This window comes from Dermacentor albipictus, chromosome 4, assembly GCF_038994185.2.
Source record: "Dermacentor albipictus isolate Rhodes 1998 colony chromosome 4, USDA_Dalb.pri_finalv2, whole genome shotgun sequence".
Classification (NCBI taxonomy): domain Eukaryota; kingdom Metazoa; phylum Arthropoda; class Arachnida; order Ixodida; family Ixodidae; genus Dermacentor; species Dermacentor albipictus.
Window position 1 is genome coordinate 57,719,507 of NC_091824.1, and position 22,431 is coordinate 57,741,937.

The window sequence follows — 22,431 nt, forward strand, 5'->3', positions numbered from 1 at the left end:
AATAAACTCTATAAACTCCCACAACCAAATTTTCTGCATCGCAGCGCCATCTACAGGCAGCATCTGGGATCATGTCTGCCGATAATAAAGGGCACCCATTGGCTGTCTCGATCTCAGATGCCGCCTGTAGATGGCGTCGCGGTGCAGTGTGCCGCTGCTCCGGCTCCCGCTGCGCTGGACTGCGTGGAGTATACCACTTTTGTCGGCGCCTGCACATTAGCGCTCCTATTCTGAACAACCGTATGCAAGCCACACCCTGGTGCATAGACTGGTCTGAGGGGAACGGACAGAAAACTAATTATCTGTCTACAGATTAGATACAGATATAGATTATCCTTTATAGATATGTTATCTATCTAGTCCTTTATTTTGGCGCTGACGAACGGCGATGGGTTTTCCTTTGGTCTCAACTCGTGGATCATCGACATGCGAAGCATTCAACGCAGTTGTCTGTGGTGCTGCCTCGAGTGATCTTCATCACGCGAGCTATCGCAGACGCCTTCAGGGACACGCTAAACCTTGATTATCGCTTTCAATGCTTCGCCTACGGCCTTCGTAGGCAAAGGTCTTCGTTCTATTGTGTTTTATATTTTTTCCTTGGTATCGATAATAGTATATGCGTATGTGTGTTTGTACCTGTTAGCTTAAAAGATGAGAATAGAAGATAAAAGAGTATTGTCACTAGATTTTTTTTTAATGGTTGACCATATATGTCGAATGAAGCGATAGACTTATCGCGAGTATGCACATAGTCTTTTCAAGATAGTGTTTTTAGCAGTGCCTATAAATTCGATTTCAAATGCAGTTTCAGGGTGGAATCCGTTCGGTTTCATGCACAGTTCAGGGGTGGGGCACGTCGATATGCAGTCTCTATCTCTCTCTCTTTATTTATTTAATTATTCAAAAGCATTAATTGGCCCATTGAGCGAAAAGGCGGGCGGCGTCTGTAGCAGCGAAGAAACGGCACCCAACTGCCCAGTGCATGGCTGCGACGCCACTTCAGGAGCGCGCTATCGCGACGCTGGTTCGCGCCTGCTGGCTCGGGCAGCAAGTACCGCCGTGGAGTCTGAAGCATCCACATCGTCGGCGGCCGCAACCTGAGCAATAACGAAACGTGGCCGTCCACGCCAGTGCGCCGCAGACGAAGTAAAGGAAGCGAGAAAAAAAGCAAGGATGGGAAAGGCAGTGAGCTCAACCAGAAGAGCATCCGGTTTGCTACCCTACACTGGGGGTGGGGGAAAGGGTAGAAGCGGTAGAACGAAGCAGAACAAGCGAAGAGGCAGGCAGCGAAATACACCATCGTCGTCAACTCCCCCAATAGATGGCGGGCGGAACAAGCCTTAGCGCAAACGTCACCCGCAGCGCGAAATTCAAAGTACCGCTCAGCGGCGTTCAATTGGACATTAACGCTTTCGCATTCCCAACTCATAAGGAGTGCTTAGGTGTCCTCGATTTTTTTTTTGTTACCATACAGATTTTTTATAGAAAGGCTGTAAGCGCAGCGATCGTGGCGTTAATTTTTGCACACGAGTTCCCAGGCGAGGTGGACGCATGCTTTGCCGCTAATAACGTGAACTTCGGAAGACTAATTACTAAACAATTATTAATTAACATTCTTATTAGTGCCTTAGGGGCAGTTGTTTAAATGCGAATCTGAAGGTAATGACATTTTAATGCACATTCACTATTCTTTTATAATCTTGCCGCACTTAATAGGAGATATTTATCATCGAATTTCAGCGTCAAATTCGGGCAAAAGGTGAATGTGCATTAAAATGTCATTGTCTCTAAATTTGCCAGTTAGACAACTGCCTCGAACTCACTAATAAAACAGTTAATTAATAAGTTCTTGTTAGTTAGTATTCTGGAGCTCACGTTATCAGCAGCATAGTATGTCTTCCTCGTTTAGGAACTCCTCTGCTCATTACTTTTGATTTAAAAATCTGTATCGTCTCAAAAACAAAACAAAAAACTGTTTTCACGGTCACTTTCAAAGCTTTCCTTCGCAGGTGCTTCTCGTGCAAGAATATTTTACTCTGACAACAGTAAATGTGGTGTCGTAGCCATATTACTCTTATACTTATGGTACCAACCCTGGATGTGCACGTTTAGCTTATTCTGCAGCTGAATACACAGACACCGTCCGTGTTGGCGTGGCTTGACAATTCGCGTGACGTCATATCTGCGCAACAAAACTCCGAGGGTGGTTTCCCGGAAGCATTGGCAGGAAGCGTTCCTCTCTCTCTCTCTCTCTCTCTCTCTCTCTCTCTCTCTCTCTCTCTCTCTCTCTCTCTCTCTCCTTATTATTATTGACATATTCGCCTTTCTAACACGGAAGTGGAAAGACTGCGTTGCTTAACAAGCGAGGAGTAGAGTCGGTGGTGCGATTATTGCTGAAATCACACGGGTACGGGGCTTTTCGAAGTTGCGACACCTTATTCGGCATTCAGGAGGAGAAAATTGGGCGGCTCGTGTACCCTTCCCGGCTGAGGGGCGTTACTTTTATTCATGTTTCACCGCGCGCTGGAGAATTAATTCTAACGGTGCAGAATCGTTCCTTTAAAAGGGCCGCTCTCGTGCAGAGAGTTGCCCCACGAGCCACGCAATCTTCTAACATCTTTTTTTCTTTCTTTCTTTCTTCGCGGTGGTCCCGCTTCAGATAGCACTCAGGTTGACACCAAAACGAGCTTCTTCGGATGTTAAGCAATCGTTAATGCCTGTAGGAGGGTAGCGCAAAAACAAAGCCGCCTAAACGCGTCTTTTATACGGCCGCTTGAGCGTGCTTCCTGTGTATGGTTGTGAACGCCAAGTGCGAGCTTCACTATCCAGCCGCTCCTCCGAAGTGCTGATGTCCGAAAGATGGCTCTAAGTTGCTATTATTTGTAAAGTCCTTTGCTTTAGTTATTTGGTGCGTACCCCGTGTACCACCGCGCGATTATATTACTTTTATTATTTCCTGCCCAATCGCACCCTTGTTGCTCCTCTGCCCGCACTTAGGTGAACAGATTTGATGGCACTGGAACATGTGTTTTTTTGTTAGTTACGTTCTTGATGACAGTGAAAAATAGAGGAAAGAAACCAGGAAATTGGGAACCAAAAAAGAAAAATACAAGGCTAGTCTGCAGGGTACACAATCTTGAGCAGGGAGGGAAGATTGAATTTTGCTTCTTTGGCCATATTCTGAGACGTTCGCAGACTCGATTGATTCCGCCATCAGGCCACATGCGAGCACTGTACGCACTCTTCGCGGTGCGTTGTGCGTATACGTTTATCCGCGATGCTATATGGCTGCGGCTGCCGCCTTTGCCATGCGTTTCGGTAGGATGGCGAATATGGGCCCGCGGCACGCGAAGGGGTCCGGAGAAGAGGCAGGAAAAGAGCGAAAAAACTCGGGAACGCGTCTCCTTCGAATTTTTTTATTCTTTTCTACTTCTTCTTCCTGTCTTCATCGCTCCACGAGGCTGCGTGCCCAGGGGCACGCGGCTCCCTGCGTACGTGCAAGCGCGAGCTTTTTGCGCAGCGAGTCGTCGTCGTCGTCGTCTTCTTCTTGCGCACGAGGCGACGGAGAAGGGGGAGAGAACTCAGTCCGCGCCCGAAAGCGGAGGCCTCGACAAGGTACGCTGCTGTGCCGCTGGGACACAAACACCTGCACACACACGCACGCAGCGCGCTCACGAGAAAGAACGGCATCGTGGGAGAGATACCAGCAGCCGCGGGCACATCAAGCATCGCGCGCGCGTCATTAAGGGTGGCTGTTTTCCCGGCGACACGGGATCATCATCGACGCTGGTCCGTCCGGTGCGCGTGTGTGTGTGTGCTGCTTCCTTTGCTGGCCGCGAAGGACTCGGTGTAGTCTGTGTGCGGCGCCATGTACAAGGGACGTTCATTCTTGCCGGGAGAGGCAGACACTGAGAGCGAGGGAAACATACCTGCCGCGTGTACACGTACGGGTGGGTCGGCGCGGCGTTCGCATCGGTGTACACGTGACACGAGGCACTTCTCGCGGAGAGAATGTGCCGAAAAAAAAAATGGAGATACGCGTCTGTGTACCTGGGTTCCTCGTACGGATTCCTCGTTCCCTGCGGGCGCGACGCGGGCGACGGCTAGAGATAAAGAGAGAAACAGCAGCGGCAGCATAGCCGATGCCAGGCGTTGTATATAGTATACACGTATACTCCGGAACCAGATAGCGCTGCATCAGCGGGCGCACTCGGCTGTGTTCGCTCACTCGTCGCCGCGTATCTGCTTCCCCTTTGTTAGGCGGGCCGATATTTTTCTTCATTGGTTTGCCTATTTTAGGATCGCGCAGCATCGAGGAAATGCGGCTGCGCGCGTCCGTGCCCGAAGGCTGATTGCTGCACGCCGTCATCTCGTCTTCTCCTTTACCTGAACGAGAGCCGCCTTTCAGCGATTCCTCGCTGTTCCACGTGTAGCTGCTCCGATTCTTTTTTCGCGTTCGCTTATTTCCTGGCTTCGCGTGGGCGTAGGACCGCAACCGTGTCTCCGCGAGGAGCGTGTTTTTGCGCGACATGGTTGCACGCGTCGCTGCAACGTCTCCCCTGCCCCCCTTTCCTCCCACTTCCCTTAGGCGTCTGGGATATCCCGCGGCGAACAAAACATGGTTACCTCCTTAGCGGTGCGCTAATGGATCCGTGTATTGTGCTCGAGCTAACAGCGCAGCAGTATGGTGATACGGTGACCCTGAGGCTGTTGTGGGTTGTTAGTCTTGTTGTTCCGGTGGCGCGGTCGCCATGAAGATGATGCGCTGTAAGGAATCGCTACACGGAAGAAACACCGATTAGCGCCTTTCTATTCGTCAGTGCATAGCGTTTGTGTTGATGCGGATGCTCGTCACGCGTATACGTTCCGAAATAACGCCCCCACCCAGTGAGTGAGAACACGTGTCATCGCGCAGATTGTGAAACGTTGCGTTACGTAAGCACGCCGGCACTCCTTATCGAATTTTCATAATATATGCCTCGAATGGGCTTCATAGCAATGCTCACTTTTCACGTCGTGAATAAGTAGTAGCGTTCCTCTTTTTATTTTTCCGTTTCCACATATTGAAATCTGCGCATGCCTGGGGTCAATATTCGTGCGAGGCCGATTACACAAAACTCTGCACATTTCGGGGTTTCAGGGCATTATTACTTTCCGAACGACCAAAATGAAAAGAAAAAGAAAAAAAGAAATGCTGGCTTTTGGCTGTGCACGAGAGTTCACGAGGGAGCAAGAATTTATTATTTTATTTTTTTTTTAGGGGAGGAGGAGGAATAAACATTTTCTGATGAGGAAAAAAATGGGGAGTGATATACAACTTGTCGGTTCAAGTTATGCGAGCTCTGTACATGTTGGTAATAAATGCCCCTTACAGCCCACAGTTGCTGATTTGCATACTCTCGCATATTGCGATGACGACACGCTGTCGCGCCCCTGCTTGTATTTACACCACAACAAAAAAGAAAGAATGAATGAATGAAGGAACGTGCGCGGCTGTTGGCTAATTATTCTGGAAGGGTTGCGCGGAAATTATGCGGGCGCGCTCAGGCTTTAATCGGCCACGCGGAGATGCACGAGTGTTCCGGGCGCGTTCGTATGTACTGTTAAAGAACAAAAAGCAAAACAACTCGAGATTGCTGCGGTGTACCAAAGTGGGCTACCTCAGCAGCGCTTCACTGCCTTCTTTTCCCTGGGTAAAAATGGGGGAGGGGGTGCGTTTAATGTAATCTAAAGACGAACACGTGTTTTATGTTACACGCACTATACCATGTCACGCACCCTTTTTCTTTACGCGAAAGCGGCTCCGGCGGTGAGCTAACAATGGTTGCTCGTAATTTCAATCTTCGAGGCACCTTAAAGCGCAGAGGATTCACGCTTCGCGGGAAGCACGCGGGAAAAGTTGCTCTACACTCAAGCCGCGTGAAGAAGTGTTTGCCCATGAAGGATTACGCCCATCGAAAGTCGGCGTAATATCGTAATGAGGCGCTTAGGCGGGCTGCGTACGTACGGGCACCGGAGCAGGATAATGATCCTTATCTTTGGTGTAATGGTCCGGCTGCATTGCAACAAAGCATACCGACGCTCATTACAATGCACTGCCTTCATTGTTTTCCCGTCACGTTTGTATAAAGTGGCGTGTGGTATTCTCACGCTGCCCAGAGTAGGGTTTAAAGCTGCTCAGCGGCGGAAGTAACGAGTGAAGCGTCTTAGTGGCACCTTTTTATTCACGAGCGTCTTACGCTGGGTAACCTGGAGGTGTGCTCTTCTGAGCGTATGTACACGTTGCGTTTGCCAGCACTTGAGCTGGAGCAAATTGACTCGCTTTATTTTGTCTTTAATAATGAGAAATGTGCGCCTCCTGTTAAGATTGTTCAATTAGTCTGACTAAATAATCGACCGGAAGTAGTAGCAGGCCGAGAGTGATGTGTATCAATCAATAAATCAATCAATCGCTTTGTTAACCAGACGTAGGTTGGATGATCAGCAGGTATTAATGCCCCTATTCACTATATGGGTTTGACTGTACGCCCAGATGACGTTGCGAAAGCGACAGATAGAGAGACATTACGACGTGGTTTTATTGTGAGAGTGGTAATTACCATGAAATAAATCACAACAGAATATCAACAATGAAACTTTTGAAGCATTTCTCTTTCTACACAGGAATTATCACTCCGACTAGAATGACTAAAACATGGGTTTTTTCCAGCGAAACATATAAAGTGGAAATCACACTCAGAACGGATGATAACTTCAATGATTGTTACCTGTGATGAGTTTATTTATGTCTTGTGAAATTTTCTCAGGAATCGTTTGGTAATTTTGCGTGCTATTTACCTGTAAATTATTGTTACTGTTCTGCACCGAAATGTTAGTGCTGGACTGCAGTATTGCTGTGAGCAGTACACACCGCGACGTAGGTATTGTGCTAGATTTCGCTGCCCACTGAAAGATGATGCACACAGTTTTTTTTTTGCTCCGAATTCTTAAAAAAATTAGAGCCTATAATATTTACCTGTGTCACGTCACTACAAAATAATTGTGCTTCCGGGCGGATACTGTTTGAAATAAAAATCACACTTATATTCACTAATTGAACTGATTACGACAATTAACTTTTTAGTTACAAGCTTTACGACACATGTTTATATTGTAAAGTTCAAGGGGAATCGACACAGAAACTTAGTTATGGGATTTCAGGATGGCCGTATAAACCGAAAGAACTCGCGTGAAATTATTCGTTAAATTTACCTGATCACGCGCGCGGCACCGCGAAGCGCGGCTATCCGTCTGACCCCTTTGTGACGTAAGAGTGACGTAATCAAGCTGCCCGTGAAACTTTCCTCTTTCCACGAGTCGATTCCACTGGTGATTTGCGCCACTTCCGATTGCCCGCATAGCCGCTTCGGCACCACTTGAGCGAGACAGACTGCTTTCTCGCGCGGTACAGCGGTGTGCCGAACCTCGCAAGCGGGTTGCACCACGAGCCTCGTTACGAAGTGCCGCGTATGTAATCAGGAAAATTGAACGAACATTGTGACACGAGTTATTCTGGTCTACATGGCCGTATTGAAGTTTACAGACACAGAACAAGACCTTCAAGGCGATTTTCTTCAGCTTTTTCAATACAATGATTCGCCGTAAAGTTTGTAATTAAAACGGTAGTTGATCTATTGAGGTTAGGCAGGCAATTGATTGTATTTTTTTATTAATGTGAAATGAACGGATAGGCTGACGCCATTGTTGGCGCCGGTTACCCCTTTTCGCAGAACAAGCAAAACAGAAGGGGGGGGGGGTTACTGATGTGGTGACAAATAGGATTAACATTTGCAAGGAAAGTGCACAAATGATTCTGGGAACAGGCACACAAGGTCAGTTTATATCTACACAGGAAGACATATAAATCATACACACTACTATACAACTTCTGGCGTTCAAGGGCAATGTAATAGTGGGGTCAACCATGATACATTTAGCAAGGACGTAATGTATTTGCTTTCTTTTTCAAAAGATTTTTAAAAGCCAGTAGTTTTTCTTTCTTTTCTATAGCTGTATTGTTGTTCGTGGTCCAAGTACGTTTGTTTGTCACGGTTTTTTTTTTTTCAGAGTGAAAAGTATGCGGTCTAACAATATTAAATCAGCCTGTATAGTCCTTTCCTTGTAGTATCATGTCGCGGGCACTCGAGAAGGCGTTGTACGTCCTTGTCAGCGGGGCCACAATGACGTTGCAGGCAAGATGTAGTGCGTTGAATCTTGCGTAGAAAGTGACACATGAATTCTGTCCCGATCCGCAGAAGGTGCAATAAAGTTGCAAAGTTTCTATTATCACTGAACTTTGGAAAAATGAACAGTTTAATGTTAGGATCTATAAGCAATAACTCTGAGCACTTTGATTTCTTTGATGTTTGAGCACTTTGATGTTTGTGCTAAGTCGACCGGAAATCTGCCTCAGCAACAGGCTGATTTCACAATGCATAAGAGGGAGATTTACTGTATTTTCATTTTCGAGTTTTTCAAGGAATATTGCAGTGTCCTGGAATCCACTCATAAGCAATAACGTGAGTTCTTGCCCTGGCTACCGTATATACAGATACCAAATACAGATATACGAAATCTGTATTCAATGCATTTCGGTCTGTGCTGTTCTTTGACTGAAGGGCGACTTGGGGAATCACTAAACTTAACCCAGCTTTGTGTGATATTCACTGACCATATGAAGTGCAAGAGAGAAAAGAAATTCGGTTACTGTACAAGATGTCATTCGAGGTAATCTAGATTTTTGTTGGAGCTTCAAGTCTGGTGTGATGAATGCAGAAGCAGATGAATTATTCTGCCTCAATCCGTCCGAATACTCCTGGATGTACTGTGGATATATGAAGTAAATTGGGAATAGGGCAAGTTGTTGCGCAGCTATCGTGAACGTATCGCTCTTACGTATGAGACCGTCGACTGATTATTCTATCATGGGCATTGTCGGCATTTTAGTGGGATAACCGAGATCCATTCTGCATCTTTCAAAACTCGGTTATAACGTTTTATGATTTTATGAATTTAACTTTTGTTTATTTCCTGAAGAGACTTCTTGAGTGATTCCCTTCATGTGGTGTTACGGTGCCTTACACGTGTCTAAAAGTTTCAATGGTTCGCATGACTGCAAAAGGCGAATGACGAGCCTCAGCGATAACAACAGGAGCCGAGTTGCTTGGAGGATGCCATGACACACTCTAAGCCCTCCTGCCCATCAACGTTACACTCTCTCCTCCGAAATTCGTGATACACCATGGAAAATGGGTGTCGAGCAAGCTCATTCTTGCTTCATCAATGCATTAGGAGCTTGTTAACCTCCCTGCCTTTCCGTCTATTCCTACTTCCTTCCTTCCATTATGGGCTTGCAGTAGGGATGAGGCTGACCCTCCACGTGTTGTTGCTGCAAATGGTTCGCCTTGGCATACAATTCATCTGTAATAACATGATTCGAGTAAATTTTCTATGCATTAAAAAAAGTTTTCGAAGCAAAAAAAAAAACTCTGTATAGTAGGGGGTTTGTTCTGATTACGTACCCTTTTCGGTATTATTTTTTTACTACTTTGCTTTTGTTTGATGTCCTCTTAATATTATTAACAGTACGATTCTGATTGTGACATAGCGTGGTGCGTTATAATCATATTTTGATAAAGCCTTATATGCTGCGTGCTTATTCAACACAATTGGCCCGTGCCGGTTCTGGCTTAGCGCTCTAGCATATGGACTCTTAGTCTGAACTCGGTATATAGAACGAGGTGCCAGCGCGCACCTCCTCTCTCAAAACAAAGAAAAGGCAAATAAGAAGGAAAGGAAGACTTCAGTCTTAGGCGGCACATTTTAGGAACTCTTGAGAATTTAATATGCCCATGATCATTGCCTCCAGGATCGATTAGCGTACGGACAATCTTGGAGACCTTGTTTCTCGCAACTGTGTCATCGGTTTTCTGTTGTGCTTATACTACACCTGGCATACGCGCAGGCTCAACTCGCTCGACAAGCTTGACAACCGTAAATAAAAAAACATAATTATTGGATCCAGATTTCAGCCGCCGTCAGCCCAAAATGCTCTAAAGGCATTATAACGGGTTTTTAAAAAGCGTCATGACCGATTGAAAAAACTATAAAGTCGCTGTCAGATGCATTCACTGTGTTCATGCGGACAGATTTTCTTCAATCTTCTTTTCTCCTCACATTTTCGGCCCTTGCACCATCGCCCAATGCAGAGTAGCCAACGGGACCATTACTCTGGTTTACCTTTCTGTGTTTCATCGCTTCTCTCTCTCTCTCTTTCTCTCTCTCTCTCTCTCTCTCTCTCTCTCTCTCTCTGGGCAAATATGCTCTTAGTGGAGAGACTCCGCAGCACTCTCCTTGATGAGCTGACTCTATACTTATGAGGGTGTTCGTCATTTTTCACTCTTCCTGAAGCAGCCCGAGGAATCGGCATTCTTCAGATGTAGATGGGGGCGACCGAACGTGTAGCCCTTTGGAGACTCGGCAACGTCAACACCCTGCCTCCTGTACACCTACAATGTGGAGGTGAAAAAGAACACGCTCACTCGTTGTGCTACAAGCACGTCCCTTATCAGTATGCAGCACCAAGTGACGCTGCACGTGTAAGCCATTGTGTACACGAGCGTCGCACTGCATAATCCATACAAAACCAAGCAAAAGGTCCTCCCCTCGCGGCGGAGAGCTTGTGCGTATCCTTAGACGAGCGTCGAGTCATGTGCGGCGTCGTGCAGCGTCAGTGCACGTCCTGGCAAGGCCATTTAATGTACGCCCTCTAAAGGCTATTAAAGTGCCGTTAGCGTCGCGGGACCGTGGCGTGGGCACGTCAGGTGACCTGTGCGCAGCAATTAATGGAGCGAAACGGATGCTATGGCAAGCCCTGGGACGTGCCCGCTGTCTGTATATCTGCGAGCTTCTATTCATTGTGTCTATCTGTTATTTCTATTTTCTTTTCTTTTCATTAGTTTTTTTTTGTGACGACCATGATGATGGTGGTGACTCATCAATATAAGTTTCCGTGTTTTTGTGTTCCAAGCACAGGGACCAACATTTGCTTGCGCTGACGGTGCATCGTTGGGCGTTTTAGTTATTCGCATCATAGCCGAAGGTCTGTGGTGGCTCGTTGAGGGTGGGACCGAGCAACCATAGCGTTCTTTACTCACAACAGAGGCAGTAAATAACGTCAGCCAAAGAACGCGTCACGCACACACTTTCATACATCTCAGTCATTTGCTGTGGCCAACACGCAAAACAAATATAATGCGTATTTCCAAAGACTTGTATTACCAGTCTTTTAAATGTCATCATCATCATCATCATCATCAGCCTGGTTACGCCCACTGCAGGGCAAAGGCCTCTCCCATACTTCTCCAACAACCCCGGTCATGTACTAATTGTGGCCATGCCGTGCCTCCAAACTTCTTAATCTCATCCGCCCACCTAACTTTCTGCCGTCCCCTGCTACGCTTCCCTTCCCTTGGGATCCAGTCCGTAACCCTTAATGACCATCGGTTATCTTTCCTCCTCATTACATGTCCTGCCCATGCCCATTTCTTTTTCTTGATTTCAACTAAGATGTCATTAACTCGCGTTTGTTCCCTCACCCAATCTGCTCTTTTCTTATCCCTTAACGTTACACCTATCATTCTTCTTTCCATGGCTCGTTGCGTCGTCCTCAATTTGAGTAGAACCCTTTTGGTAAGCCTCCAGGTTTCTGCCCCGTAGGTGAGTACTGGTAAGACACAGCTATTATATACTTTTCTCTTGAGGGATAATGGCAACCTGCTGTTCATGATCTGAGAATGCCTGCCAAATGCCCCCCAGCCCATTCTTATTCTTCTGATTACTTCCGGCTCATGATCCGGATCCGCCGTCACAACCTGCCCTAAGTAGATGTATTCCCTGACGACTTCCAGAGCCTCGCTGCCTATTGTAAATTGCTGTTCTCTCCCGAGATTGTTAAGCATTACTTTAGTTTTCTGCAGATTAATTTTTAGGCCAACTCTTCTGCTTTGCCTCTCCAGGTCAGTGAGCATGCATTGCAATTGGTCCCCTGAATTACTAAGCAAGGCAATATCATCAGCGAATCGCAAGTTACTAAGGTATTCTCCATTAACTTTTATCCCCAATTCTTCCCAATCCAGGTCTCTGAATACCTCCTGTAAACACGCTGTGAATAGTATTGGAGAAATCGTATCTCCCTGCCTGACGCCTTTCTTTATTGGGATTTTGTTGCTTGCTTCATGGAGAACTACGGTGGCTGTGGAGCCGCTATAGATATCTTCCAGTATTTTTACATATGGCTCGTCTACACCCTGATTCCGTAATGCCTCCATGACTGCTGAGGTTTCAAATATAATGCGTATTTCCAAAGACTTGTATTACCAGTCTTTTAAATGTAAGACAGAAAAAAAAATGGCTATGAAGAGATAGTAGGCTTACTTAAAACGTGCAGCTCGAAATGTGTCCTGCCAGCGGCGTGTGCCTTATATAAAGGCGTACAACCTGCTTGAATTGATCAAGGGCATAGACCTTTCGATAAGAGTGATAGTTAGAATTAACGAAGACGCCGAAGCGATCCAACGATAGCGTGCAAACGTCGTATCTTTACGCGAGTTGAAAGGAAATAAATAAAAAAGCGATTCAGATATCACTCTCGCCAACAAGTCCGCCATCAAGGTGACCGATCGTTTTTGCGGGGGTCGCAAGTGGGCATTGATAAATTTTATACAAGGAATTCGTATTTTTCAATGTCTGCAGAACTCGATATATATGTACGGTGGTGTATCAGTAATAGCGGCGCCGGGGAGGGCTTGTCCAAATCGCACCCAGAGCTCGGCACGGTCATTGATTGGTGAGGTTAAGCTCTCAAAGCAATGCGCATAGGCTGTTAGTCTCAATGCCGCCTAGGGAGATCGGATTAAGTCGGACATAGGACTAAGCATATCGGACCACCTGTCTTCTGTTACCATAAATGTCCATGAATCTAAATCCTCACGAGCACATCCACACCTTACGCCTGTCAGAATATACAGGTTGTCTCAGCTAACTTCAGGCAGAGTTTAAAAATATGCCGATGCACTCCAAGACGGCACGACCAAATGCGTGTTGCAGACTACTGGATGGAGCAAGTCACGCTGTGTTCTTATTCTGCTTAATTGCATAATTAGTCAAGATTTTATTAACCAACTTCCGTAGCAACGAACTTAGGCAGAAAAATTCAATTAGAAAGTTGTAGAGCGGTCTGCGAAACGTTCGAATAAGCAGTTTCTAACTATCTCTAAGTATTAGTTGTTTTCCGCTTCCTGCAGATGCCCGCGAAATACAACAAAATCGTACCACGTGACATGCTCGCTTGCACGCCGTGATTGGAGTGCTCCCAAACCTTGTGCGCACAAACGAATGTAGCATTCAGCAGGGTGTGCCACCGCTTAGAAGGCGACAAGGCAGCGAGGTAGGCGTTGGCTGTGCGATTTACGCCAGCAACCGTTATCGCTTGCGCTGCGATAACGGTTTCCCTGTCTCCTTTTAAGCGGCAGCGCACCCTGCTGAATGCTACGTTCGTTTGTACGCACAATGTTTGGGAGCACACTTGAGAACGGACGCTTGAGAGCAGCACGATACCACTGCGCAAGCGCTCCATCAGGTGGCTTTTTTCATATTTCGCGGGATTTCTTTGCAATCCGGAAAAAAGAACTACGTGAGATGTATGCTCAAGTAAAACTCTTGCTTGGGCTAGTTGGTTCATGCTTGAATGAGTAAAGGCAAGGCGCAAAAGACCAGGACTGAAGAAGGACACAAACGACGGTCCTGTCATTTGTGTCCTTCTTCAGTACTGGTCCTTTGCACCTTGCCTTCACTCATTCAAGTGAGATGTACTGTACATGAAATAACTCGATCGCTGGTTTCTGATGGTACTCTACAAATCTGGATATCATACTTGGGCTCCTCAGTCAATAATAAAAAAATGGTAATTACACGTAATTAGTGAGTTTTGCGGAAACCAAAAAGACGCCCGAGTTACTATAGGCTATTGCGAATTTTATGCGTTCGGTTCAATTCGCTTCCGACGCGCCTTTCATTTTAAATTATTGGCTCAAGTTACGAGGGAAACTCTGTATAGCTGGCGCGGTCTCTATATAGCCAAAATCGGAAATTTGCGTTCAGCTGCAGAACGCCACGAAGAAACGGCCTATTAACTCCTGCAGCAATACATCGTGATTTGCGGAAAAGCAAGGATGTTTGATTCATGTGGATCATGCTCCGCTCGTCATGCTGTCCGAAAGTTTAGTTTCAAATCGGGACCTATATAGCAGAGCATTTCCTTCAACATTCGTTAATGGAAAAAAACCTCGCGCCTCTTCCCTTTCACGCACCGCCTATACGTGGCGGGCCCGACCACTGTTGTCAGCGCCGCTTTCCAGGGACAGTCGATGCCTCTTCGCGGCAGTCCATAGATCACCCGCCGCGGCCACGGTCCACCCGGTATGCTCGTTCGGGCATTCGTTTGACTTTCGCCCCGCCAGCCTTCAAGCTGTGCACTGCCCCGTCCACGCTGCTTTCGTTGCCCTTGTAATTACCGCTGGCGCTTCACCTGCACAGACAGCCGTAGGAGAAAGAAAAAAATAAGACGCTCGCAATCTCAGAACTGGTCCCCGGCTGTCGTGTCTGCTTTCCTATGTGTGTGTGTGTGTGTGTTAATGTTTCCTGTCTGTTCTTGTCGGTGGCGCCGAAAGCTTCTGCTTTCGGGCTGCAATCTGAGCTCAGCGGGTCGCTTGATCTTCTGCTTTGTGTTGTTTGTTTCTTCTTTTTTCTGCGAACCAGGAAAGTAGTCCCAGCAAAGAAAGAGTCCGGCGCAAGTTCAGCTCACGGGTGGTCACCGTCGGCGAAGACGAAAGTATGTGTCCGAGTCTTTATTCTTGCGACATTAACGAGTACAGTCTTGTTCGAACGGGGCATGCACTTAGAAATGGTACGAAATGGTACGCGCGGAGCCTGCGGCTTAATAAACACTCGGTTATCGTTCGTGTTGTTGCTGCAGCGTGCGTGCGTGCGTTCATTCACTGTCAAGCGGACATTACACGTGAAGCACAAATGACGTTTTGCTAATACCCATCCGCATGCTGCATGCGATCCTGTCTCCGTTGGTGTTGCGTACAGTGTCGAGGAAGTGCTGATGCCGTGGGCTGATGACCACCATTAGCGCCCCGTCCTCATTATTTTCTCTTCCTCGTCGTTACAAAAACGAACCCGTGACAAGCGACAACAACAACGAGTCAAACGCTAAATGACCATTGACGTATTTGAAGAAAAACCTAGAGCTTTCTTTAGCATCGGGATACGTCATTAAATGCTGTGTGGAGTGCGATTTCTCACTCCGCGCCCAGCTTTTGGGTACAAAATGCTGGTACGCTACAGTGTTGCTTGCTCAGCATAGCACGTTGAACGTACATTGATTTTGGTCTGTTTAATTGTCTCGCATGTCTGTAATAAATGCCAGCAGCGCAGGACTGCTCAGTGTATCTTAAACTTGCATATCGTATTTGTACAGCTACAATTAAATGCATACAAAACTAAAGAGGAGAGCAGATACCGCCATTTGCAATTTCAGGTAGCGTAACTTCAATCCAGCCCACAGTTTTCAGCATTCACAGGTTACGAGCCTTCGAGTCAATCGCCTTTTACCGCCCAGCTTCAACGTCACCATCCATTTAAAGAAATTTCTACGTGTGCAATTTGAGCCGTTGTCAGGCACTGCTAATTGCATCGATGGTTCTCAACGCAATAAGCATCAGAGTAGACCTTTCTTATTTTTTTTGTATCTGAAAATACCACATAGTTTTTTCTTTATTCATTCAGAGGCGCCACTTTCAAGGCTTTCTCTGGTGGCTATTTTTTTTTGTATTCATGCGTAAAGGCTCTTTTTTTTGTTGACTTATGTTTGGATAAAATCATCTAGCTTTATTATCATATGTGTTATGCTGGATATTTACCTGGAGGGTTTTCTGTAAGTGTACAATCTGCAGTGTTTACTGTTTATTGTAATATGGTGTAGCTATTGCTTACATTTGATATTGGTGTTAAATTGGTTGAAGGATAAACAGCGAAATAAAAAGGGACGACACCGGCGGGAGGTATGTGTGTTGGTTTCACTTACTTTTTGTGTGATACGTGTTACGTGGTCAAAATGTGTCGACGAACGGTATTATAGCCACGTCACACCACTGTAAGGTAATTAAGTGTTGCATTTTCCATTGACAAAACTCAGTAACACAGTACGTATTAACGCTTTCTGGCGGATATGGGTATAATATTTTGATACATATCGCCACCAACCTATAACATTAGTGACGGTGAATGTATTTTCTAACATTTAATCAAGCCTAAATGTGACCTGTTACGCACTTAATTCGTGTCATTTCTATATAAAAAAGCAGTCTTAATCATACGCAAAATCTTTAAGACTAACTCTCTTTTTTAATTTTACTGTCCGCATGATACACTGCCGACCAGCACATGTCCAAGCAGAAGAGGGGAGCACGTTACCAGATGTGAATACACAGAATATAAACAATGCAGTTGTAACAGCACTAAAAGCTAGAACACGTGACCAGCAGTACAAGAAAATGAAATCTAAAACCGCAGTAATACAGAGCGTCAGTACAGTTTTAACGTTTTACAGTTTACACACCGAGTGTTAGAAGCACGGATTTTCGGGAAGGGAAATTCAGTCAAAGACCGACCTTCGAAAGAAAGAAAGAATACGTATGCATATTACAGTAAACGCTCGTTAATTCGAACCGCAAGGGGAAGCCGCTTAAGTTCGAATTAACGAAAGTTCGAACTAACGAAAGTGAAGGAGAGCAACAGTACACTGCGATTTGGAAGCAGAGGGAATGTCAGAAATTTGGCGTGTCAGAAAGTGATGGCGTGTGCCGCGGGCTCACGCCACTTTCAAGTCGAAGCTCTGGGTCCGACTGTGCCACACCACCGATGTCCACCGAAACGAACATTAGCCGAGCCTTAACACCATCACAATGAATCGCGACGGCCGATAACTCATAAGCTGAAAACAGAGGTACACAACCGATGAAGACTGCCGAGACAAAGACGCCGAACATGTGAAGGTGGCGAAGGCCCTGATTCGTTGGTTCTTGATTGCAAGCGCAGCTGCGACGTACTTGATTCGCTGTGTTTTGGCGCTTGCCGTGCCATCTCCGCACAACATTAGCAGCTGTACAAGATTTGCAAAGCCTCCGAGATTCGCAACGGGCAAGAAGTCTCGGAGGTTACGTAGAACGGAGAGGCGGCAGCCGCCGCTGCCTTCTGGCTGACCCCGCGTCGGTTAGATTTTTTCCCGATTTTGCCTTCTCTCGCCGTTCTCTCCGTTTAGGAGGCAATACAGCCTTGTGTGTAGGCAGAAGGCGCGTTTCTCTGGCCGTGTGCCAGGTGAGCGTAGTTCGAATTATCCGTGAGGGAACCTTCTCGCGTTCGAATTAACGGACTTTTTATACATAGACTTCTGTGGAGCTTGGCCGGACCAAATCGTACAGTTCGAATTATCCATAAATTTGAATTATTGAAGTTCGAATTAACGAGCTTTCACTGTACTACGTGCGTATGCTCCGTTTTCATGTAGCCAACTGTCCTGGCATATTCAAGCTTCTCGGTTAAATGTTTTCACAAAATAAGTTTTTGTGACATTTATCGGTGTTTTGCTGCATTTTCCGAAATCTGGGAAGTGTTAGATTAGTGCTGCGTTATTTTCAAATAATCAAAACACTGAAACATTCCACACTGCTTGTTTCCTAAAGTACCTGTTTATTATACCGCTTTTTGTCTTTTTCTTAGTTTGCACGGGCCTTCTTGAAAAAAAAAGAAGAAAGAAAGTGTATTTATTTGTACTTTTCTGTCAAAAGAACCAGGGTTTATATTACCTAAGGCATAAATATTGAGTTGGCTTTCTCTTTCAGTTGCTCATATTTTATGCTATACATTATATATATTGCGCATCTCTCAACTGTAGTTTGTTCTTACGGTATCTCCAAAAACGAACCTCCATGCAATTATCTAACATATTTGACAAATTATGCGATGTGCCAATCGTTAAGAAAAAAAAAGTATCGGTACTTTACAGCTCCGAGCAATGACCGGGCGCAATCTTAACGGAGGTTGGGCGATACATATGTGTGAACAGTATGCAAATACCGTTCCTTTTGTATGGTAGTTATCGCGTGCCAGCCAAATAATCATAGACAGTCGAGTGCTAAAATGTCTTGGTCTTCAGCGCTTTAGCGCATTTTTCGCGAGCGACTATAATTGTGACTGCCATTAGTGTATGCCATAGTCTTTTTAGCATGAGAGAAGCAGCGTAATGAAATAAGCCGATCATGCGTGTGTGTAGCGCAGAATTTTAAAATATTGTTAGTATTCCTAATAACAACCATAACCTCCAGGTACTTAGTTCCTATTCCCACCTATTGTCAGGCTGCTACGCGTCATCACACAAAAACAAGAATCTTACCCTGTCAGCAAATCAGAATCACCGTATTTGTATGTCTAATTCATTATATCCAGCAGCACGACATAATGAATTTAGTCAAATTGATGGCGGATTCAAATAGTATGGGCCGCTGTAATAAATACTAACATATCCGAAAGCTGATGAATTGCGTCGCATAATATAGGTACCTTTAGACTGATGCATGGATGGGTTTGTGATAGTTTATTATTGTATAGCGTTTTTAAGTGTAACTACAAGTTCCCGGCGGCATCAGAAGTTCAGTACTTGCCATGCAATCCATATCAACATTAAATAAGTCACTGTGTAAATCAAAATGAGCAAGCTAGGACATAAGATATGAAATGATAGCTAAATCCAACATGTATCTGTTGAATAAATTATTATCACTTTAGCGAAATGATATAATCCATAAGATCATTAGGTGGTCCAGATGTTCAATGACATTTCAAATGAAGCTGCGAAGACGTACGTTGGGCGACCACCGATTTCCGACCGGTTTTATTCACCGGAGTCTCTGCAGCCGCGTGTGATAGGATCGCTGCGCTGCAGGTGGCATAACTCGCCGCCCAATAAGAGCTAGAAAGGGGAGGTGCAACAAGATTTATATCAAGAGCAGACATAATAAATGCATTGATATGTTTTCGCTTGCGAAAACATTCTGCACTTCTTATAAGGTTTACCACTTTATTATTCTGTTTTGCGGCAGTCTTCATAGTTTATATGTCATACAAAACTTCGATATGAAATTTGTAAGCTACATTGAAACGACTGATGAACCAACCGAAAGCCTTTGCTATCGCATGCGTTCTTCTCCTTACTTTAATGATATGATTGGCAATCTACTTTTTAGCAACCCTTAGATCAGCGAACAAAACGCACAGGGACATTAATATTGCCGCGTTGCTTGGAGGGTGATAGCTTTCAATTAGCTATATTGATGATATCAAGTCATTCATCTTGCGAGAGCTGCGACTGCTTTGCTTGAGTCTTTGTGAGAGTTGTCGATACCTATAGAGAAAGCTTAAAATTGGTGAGATGGGTCTGTCACTATCAGTTCGCAGGGATGCAGCTAACGCTCCTGTATATTCTTGAACCAGCGGGAAGCCTTGCGACTGCTATGGACTGTATGATCGCTCGTGCTCATATAAGGGAGAGATTACAGCGGTGTGCTTCTATTCGACGACCGCCTATCGTTCTCGCCACAACTGTTGCAACTTAAGCGTCTTAGGGCACAAGTTCGCCCACCGAAAAGTTAGTTTCTTCTGATTCATCAGTCCCGGATATTGTTTCTGCGTGCTTACCGACACTCCATATCAGATATTTAGTTATACCTGCGTAAAAATATATCTGTCGTCGAGCCAATAAACGAAAATCATCTGCAGGGAAAAATTGTTCCTTAGGTAGTATTACTGCCAATTCGTTATTAATAACCGGCAATCATCGTTAAAGTATCGCGAGGCTGGACAGTGACACTTTATTTCAACCAATGAATGAAAGCAAGCTTTATCACACGATTAGTAAAAGTTCACCTTTGGACCAATAGCATAAATGACTAGTCACCAGTCTAATACAAGTAATTACTGGCAATACTGTATTATTACTATTATCAGTCATGGAAACATAGAAGCACACAAAGGAAACGGGGAGGGAGCAAGCTGACAACTTCCACCGAGAGGGGCACAGCGCCTGCCAACTTTTTCGGGAGGAAGGAACAAAAAGAGGAGAAGCTGTTACAGTAAAGAATACAAATTATTGTCATACACAATAACTAAATGAGTAAATACTTTGCACAACAAGATAAACCAGGTAGTTCTCAGAAAAGAAAGCAACTAACTGAAGTACAGGAAATAAACACGCTATACGAAACAAAAGTTTAACAGGAATAGATCAAGACAATGCTTGGTTGGAGAGGAAGCAGTGCTTACATATTACATCGCAGTTTGTTGCAAGCTTTATTCCTAAGTGTAAGTAATTTTATGCCTGAGCACCGGAAAATTAAATAAACCTTTCATCGTATATACATTGACGCACGAAGGAAGAGTCACGCTGGAACTTCTTGCATGTCTCCTGTTTAGCGATGGAAGGTGTAGATGATACGAGCTAGAGCCGCATTAGTGTTTGATATCTTGTTTACTGGGCAGGACATTGTGTAGCCCATTGCGCAGCCCTCTGAAGTGGCAAATGACCGCACACGTAATTTCCCGAAAAGAACGCATGTATTACTGAGGCGGTGCAACTGGGATTTGCAGAGCACGCGAGTCCTTTATTCAGACTAGCGGCATCATAGTGTAGTCGGGATCTACTTACATAGAAAGCGCAATAAGTGCGCATAAAAGCTTGAATAAATTGCCCTAATTGTGCCTTCTTTGTGAACAGTTATGTGTGTACATTGCGCACGAAGATAGTCTTCGATAAAGATGTGTGATGCCTTACGCAGCCTTGGTTTAAATAAGCGGGCTCACCGACGCACATGCTCCGCTTCGCAGTCTTTCGAACGAATATAGTGCTCAGCACATGGACACTTTGAGCATCTCAGGTACACTTTGCATATACAGGGCGGGTGCGCTCTTCGGAAGGGCAGGGTCTGTCCTGGTTCTCCTTAAGTCTTTCAGTGAAGCATTAGCGACGCAGTGGCTGAAAACAATGGCAGCGTTTCTTCATCCTCAAAAGGAAGCTTTGAGAGAATTTCATATGTGCACTGCTTATCAAAAGTTATTCGCTTCTCGACTTTTTCTGAACGCTAATTATCGAGATATTAAGAACTAAATACTGTTGAAGGACATGCAGAAATGCAACCACTTCGGATTCGTGCCCTGAATATCTAGCGGCTTTTATTGGGCCACATTTAGAAAAGCATAAGTTCTTCGTTTGCCACGAGGATGTTAGTGAAGAAGACATGTTGTTCAACTGCTTCCTTTAGAAACATGATGAGCCACAAAACTGGCCATTCCTCATGTGTGGAAGCATCGGGTAAGCTGCCGTGGAAGTAATATTACGCACATATAACCTGCGTGCGAAGCATGTTTTATGGTAACAGTAAACGCATTCGGTGACGGCAACAACTGCTTGTGCAGGTAAAAAAAATTTTAAGTGCCACCTCAAGGACGTCACCTATGGCTTGAAGAGGATATACTTTCTGCGGAGATGACTAAATTCCTTAGCCACCCCATATTTACTGCACAATTGGGAATCATCACTGCACAGTAAATTTCTGCCCCGTCTGCTTCCTAATTCAGCTGATCGGTCGAACGAGTTCCAGTCTGTTTACTAGCACAGTGTGACCTCTGCTCAATACAGTCAATATCACAAACGCAATATCTGAAGAGCTACTGAGTGGATCGAACAAACCGTAATTAGTGAATACCACTGTTATACTCGTTGGTGCGTGCCAGTGAGTCTAGGAATGGGTGGGACCGAGAGGCTGGCCTCGTCCCTAAATGCTACCGATCACACAGCTGCCGCCAGGGCATTCGACTGAAAGGCCCGCCATTCCGGAGCATCCCCCGCTGAGATCGAATTCAAAAGAAGATCGCCACTGCACTGAACGCCGTGAAAAGGATTGTCGACGCCAGAGTGCCCGGTCGGGGCGAGCGTATATGTCACCACTGGAATCGTCCTCAGCTTGGGCTTCGGGTTTTTCTGTATAGATTTCTTTCGCCTAGTTCTCAACTCTGCCAAACGCGCGATCGTTGTTCCACTACACTCGGGCCGCTGTGAGCGATGATTCGATCGTGGCTCTCTCGACCAGCCTCCTTTCCTCCCGCCCTTCTCATTCTGTCTCACTATAACTGGGGTTTCGATTTTTTTTTCGCGGTTCTCTTTTTAGCCTAACGCGCTGTAGACTAAGCATCACTGCAGAGAAGCCAGCGCGCACT

The 22,431-nt window shown here is 45.5% G+C and overlaps 1 protein-coding gene across 6 annotated transcripts in view; it reads left to right on the forward strand.

Annotated features, from left to right (window-relative positions):
• Positions 1–22,431, forward strand: part of LOC139059644 (uncharacterized) — a 534,381-nt gene that overhangs the window by 172,602 nt on the left and 339,348 nt on the right. For 5 of the 6 annotated variants that reach the window (XR_011514267.1, XR_011514266.1, XR_011514268.1 and 2 more), the window contains exon 3: positions 14,857–14,929. The exons of the other annotated variant lie outside the window; for it this stretch is intronic. Coding sequence is in view for 2 of the 5 variants with exons in the window: in XM_070538065.1 (XP_070394166.1) it covers positions 14,857–14,929 (73 nt within the window). In the remaining 3 variants the exon portion in view is untranslated. The remainder of the gene's footprint in view (positions 1–14,856; positions 14,930–22,431) is intronic. 6 annotated transcript variants of the gene reach the window in all.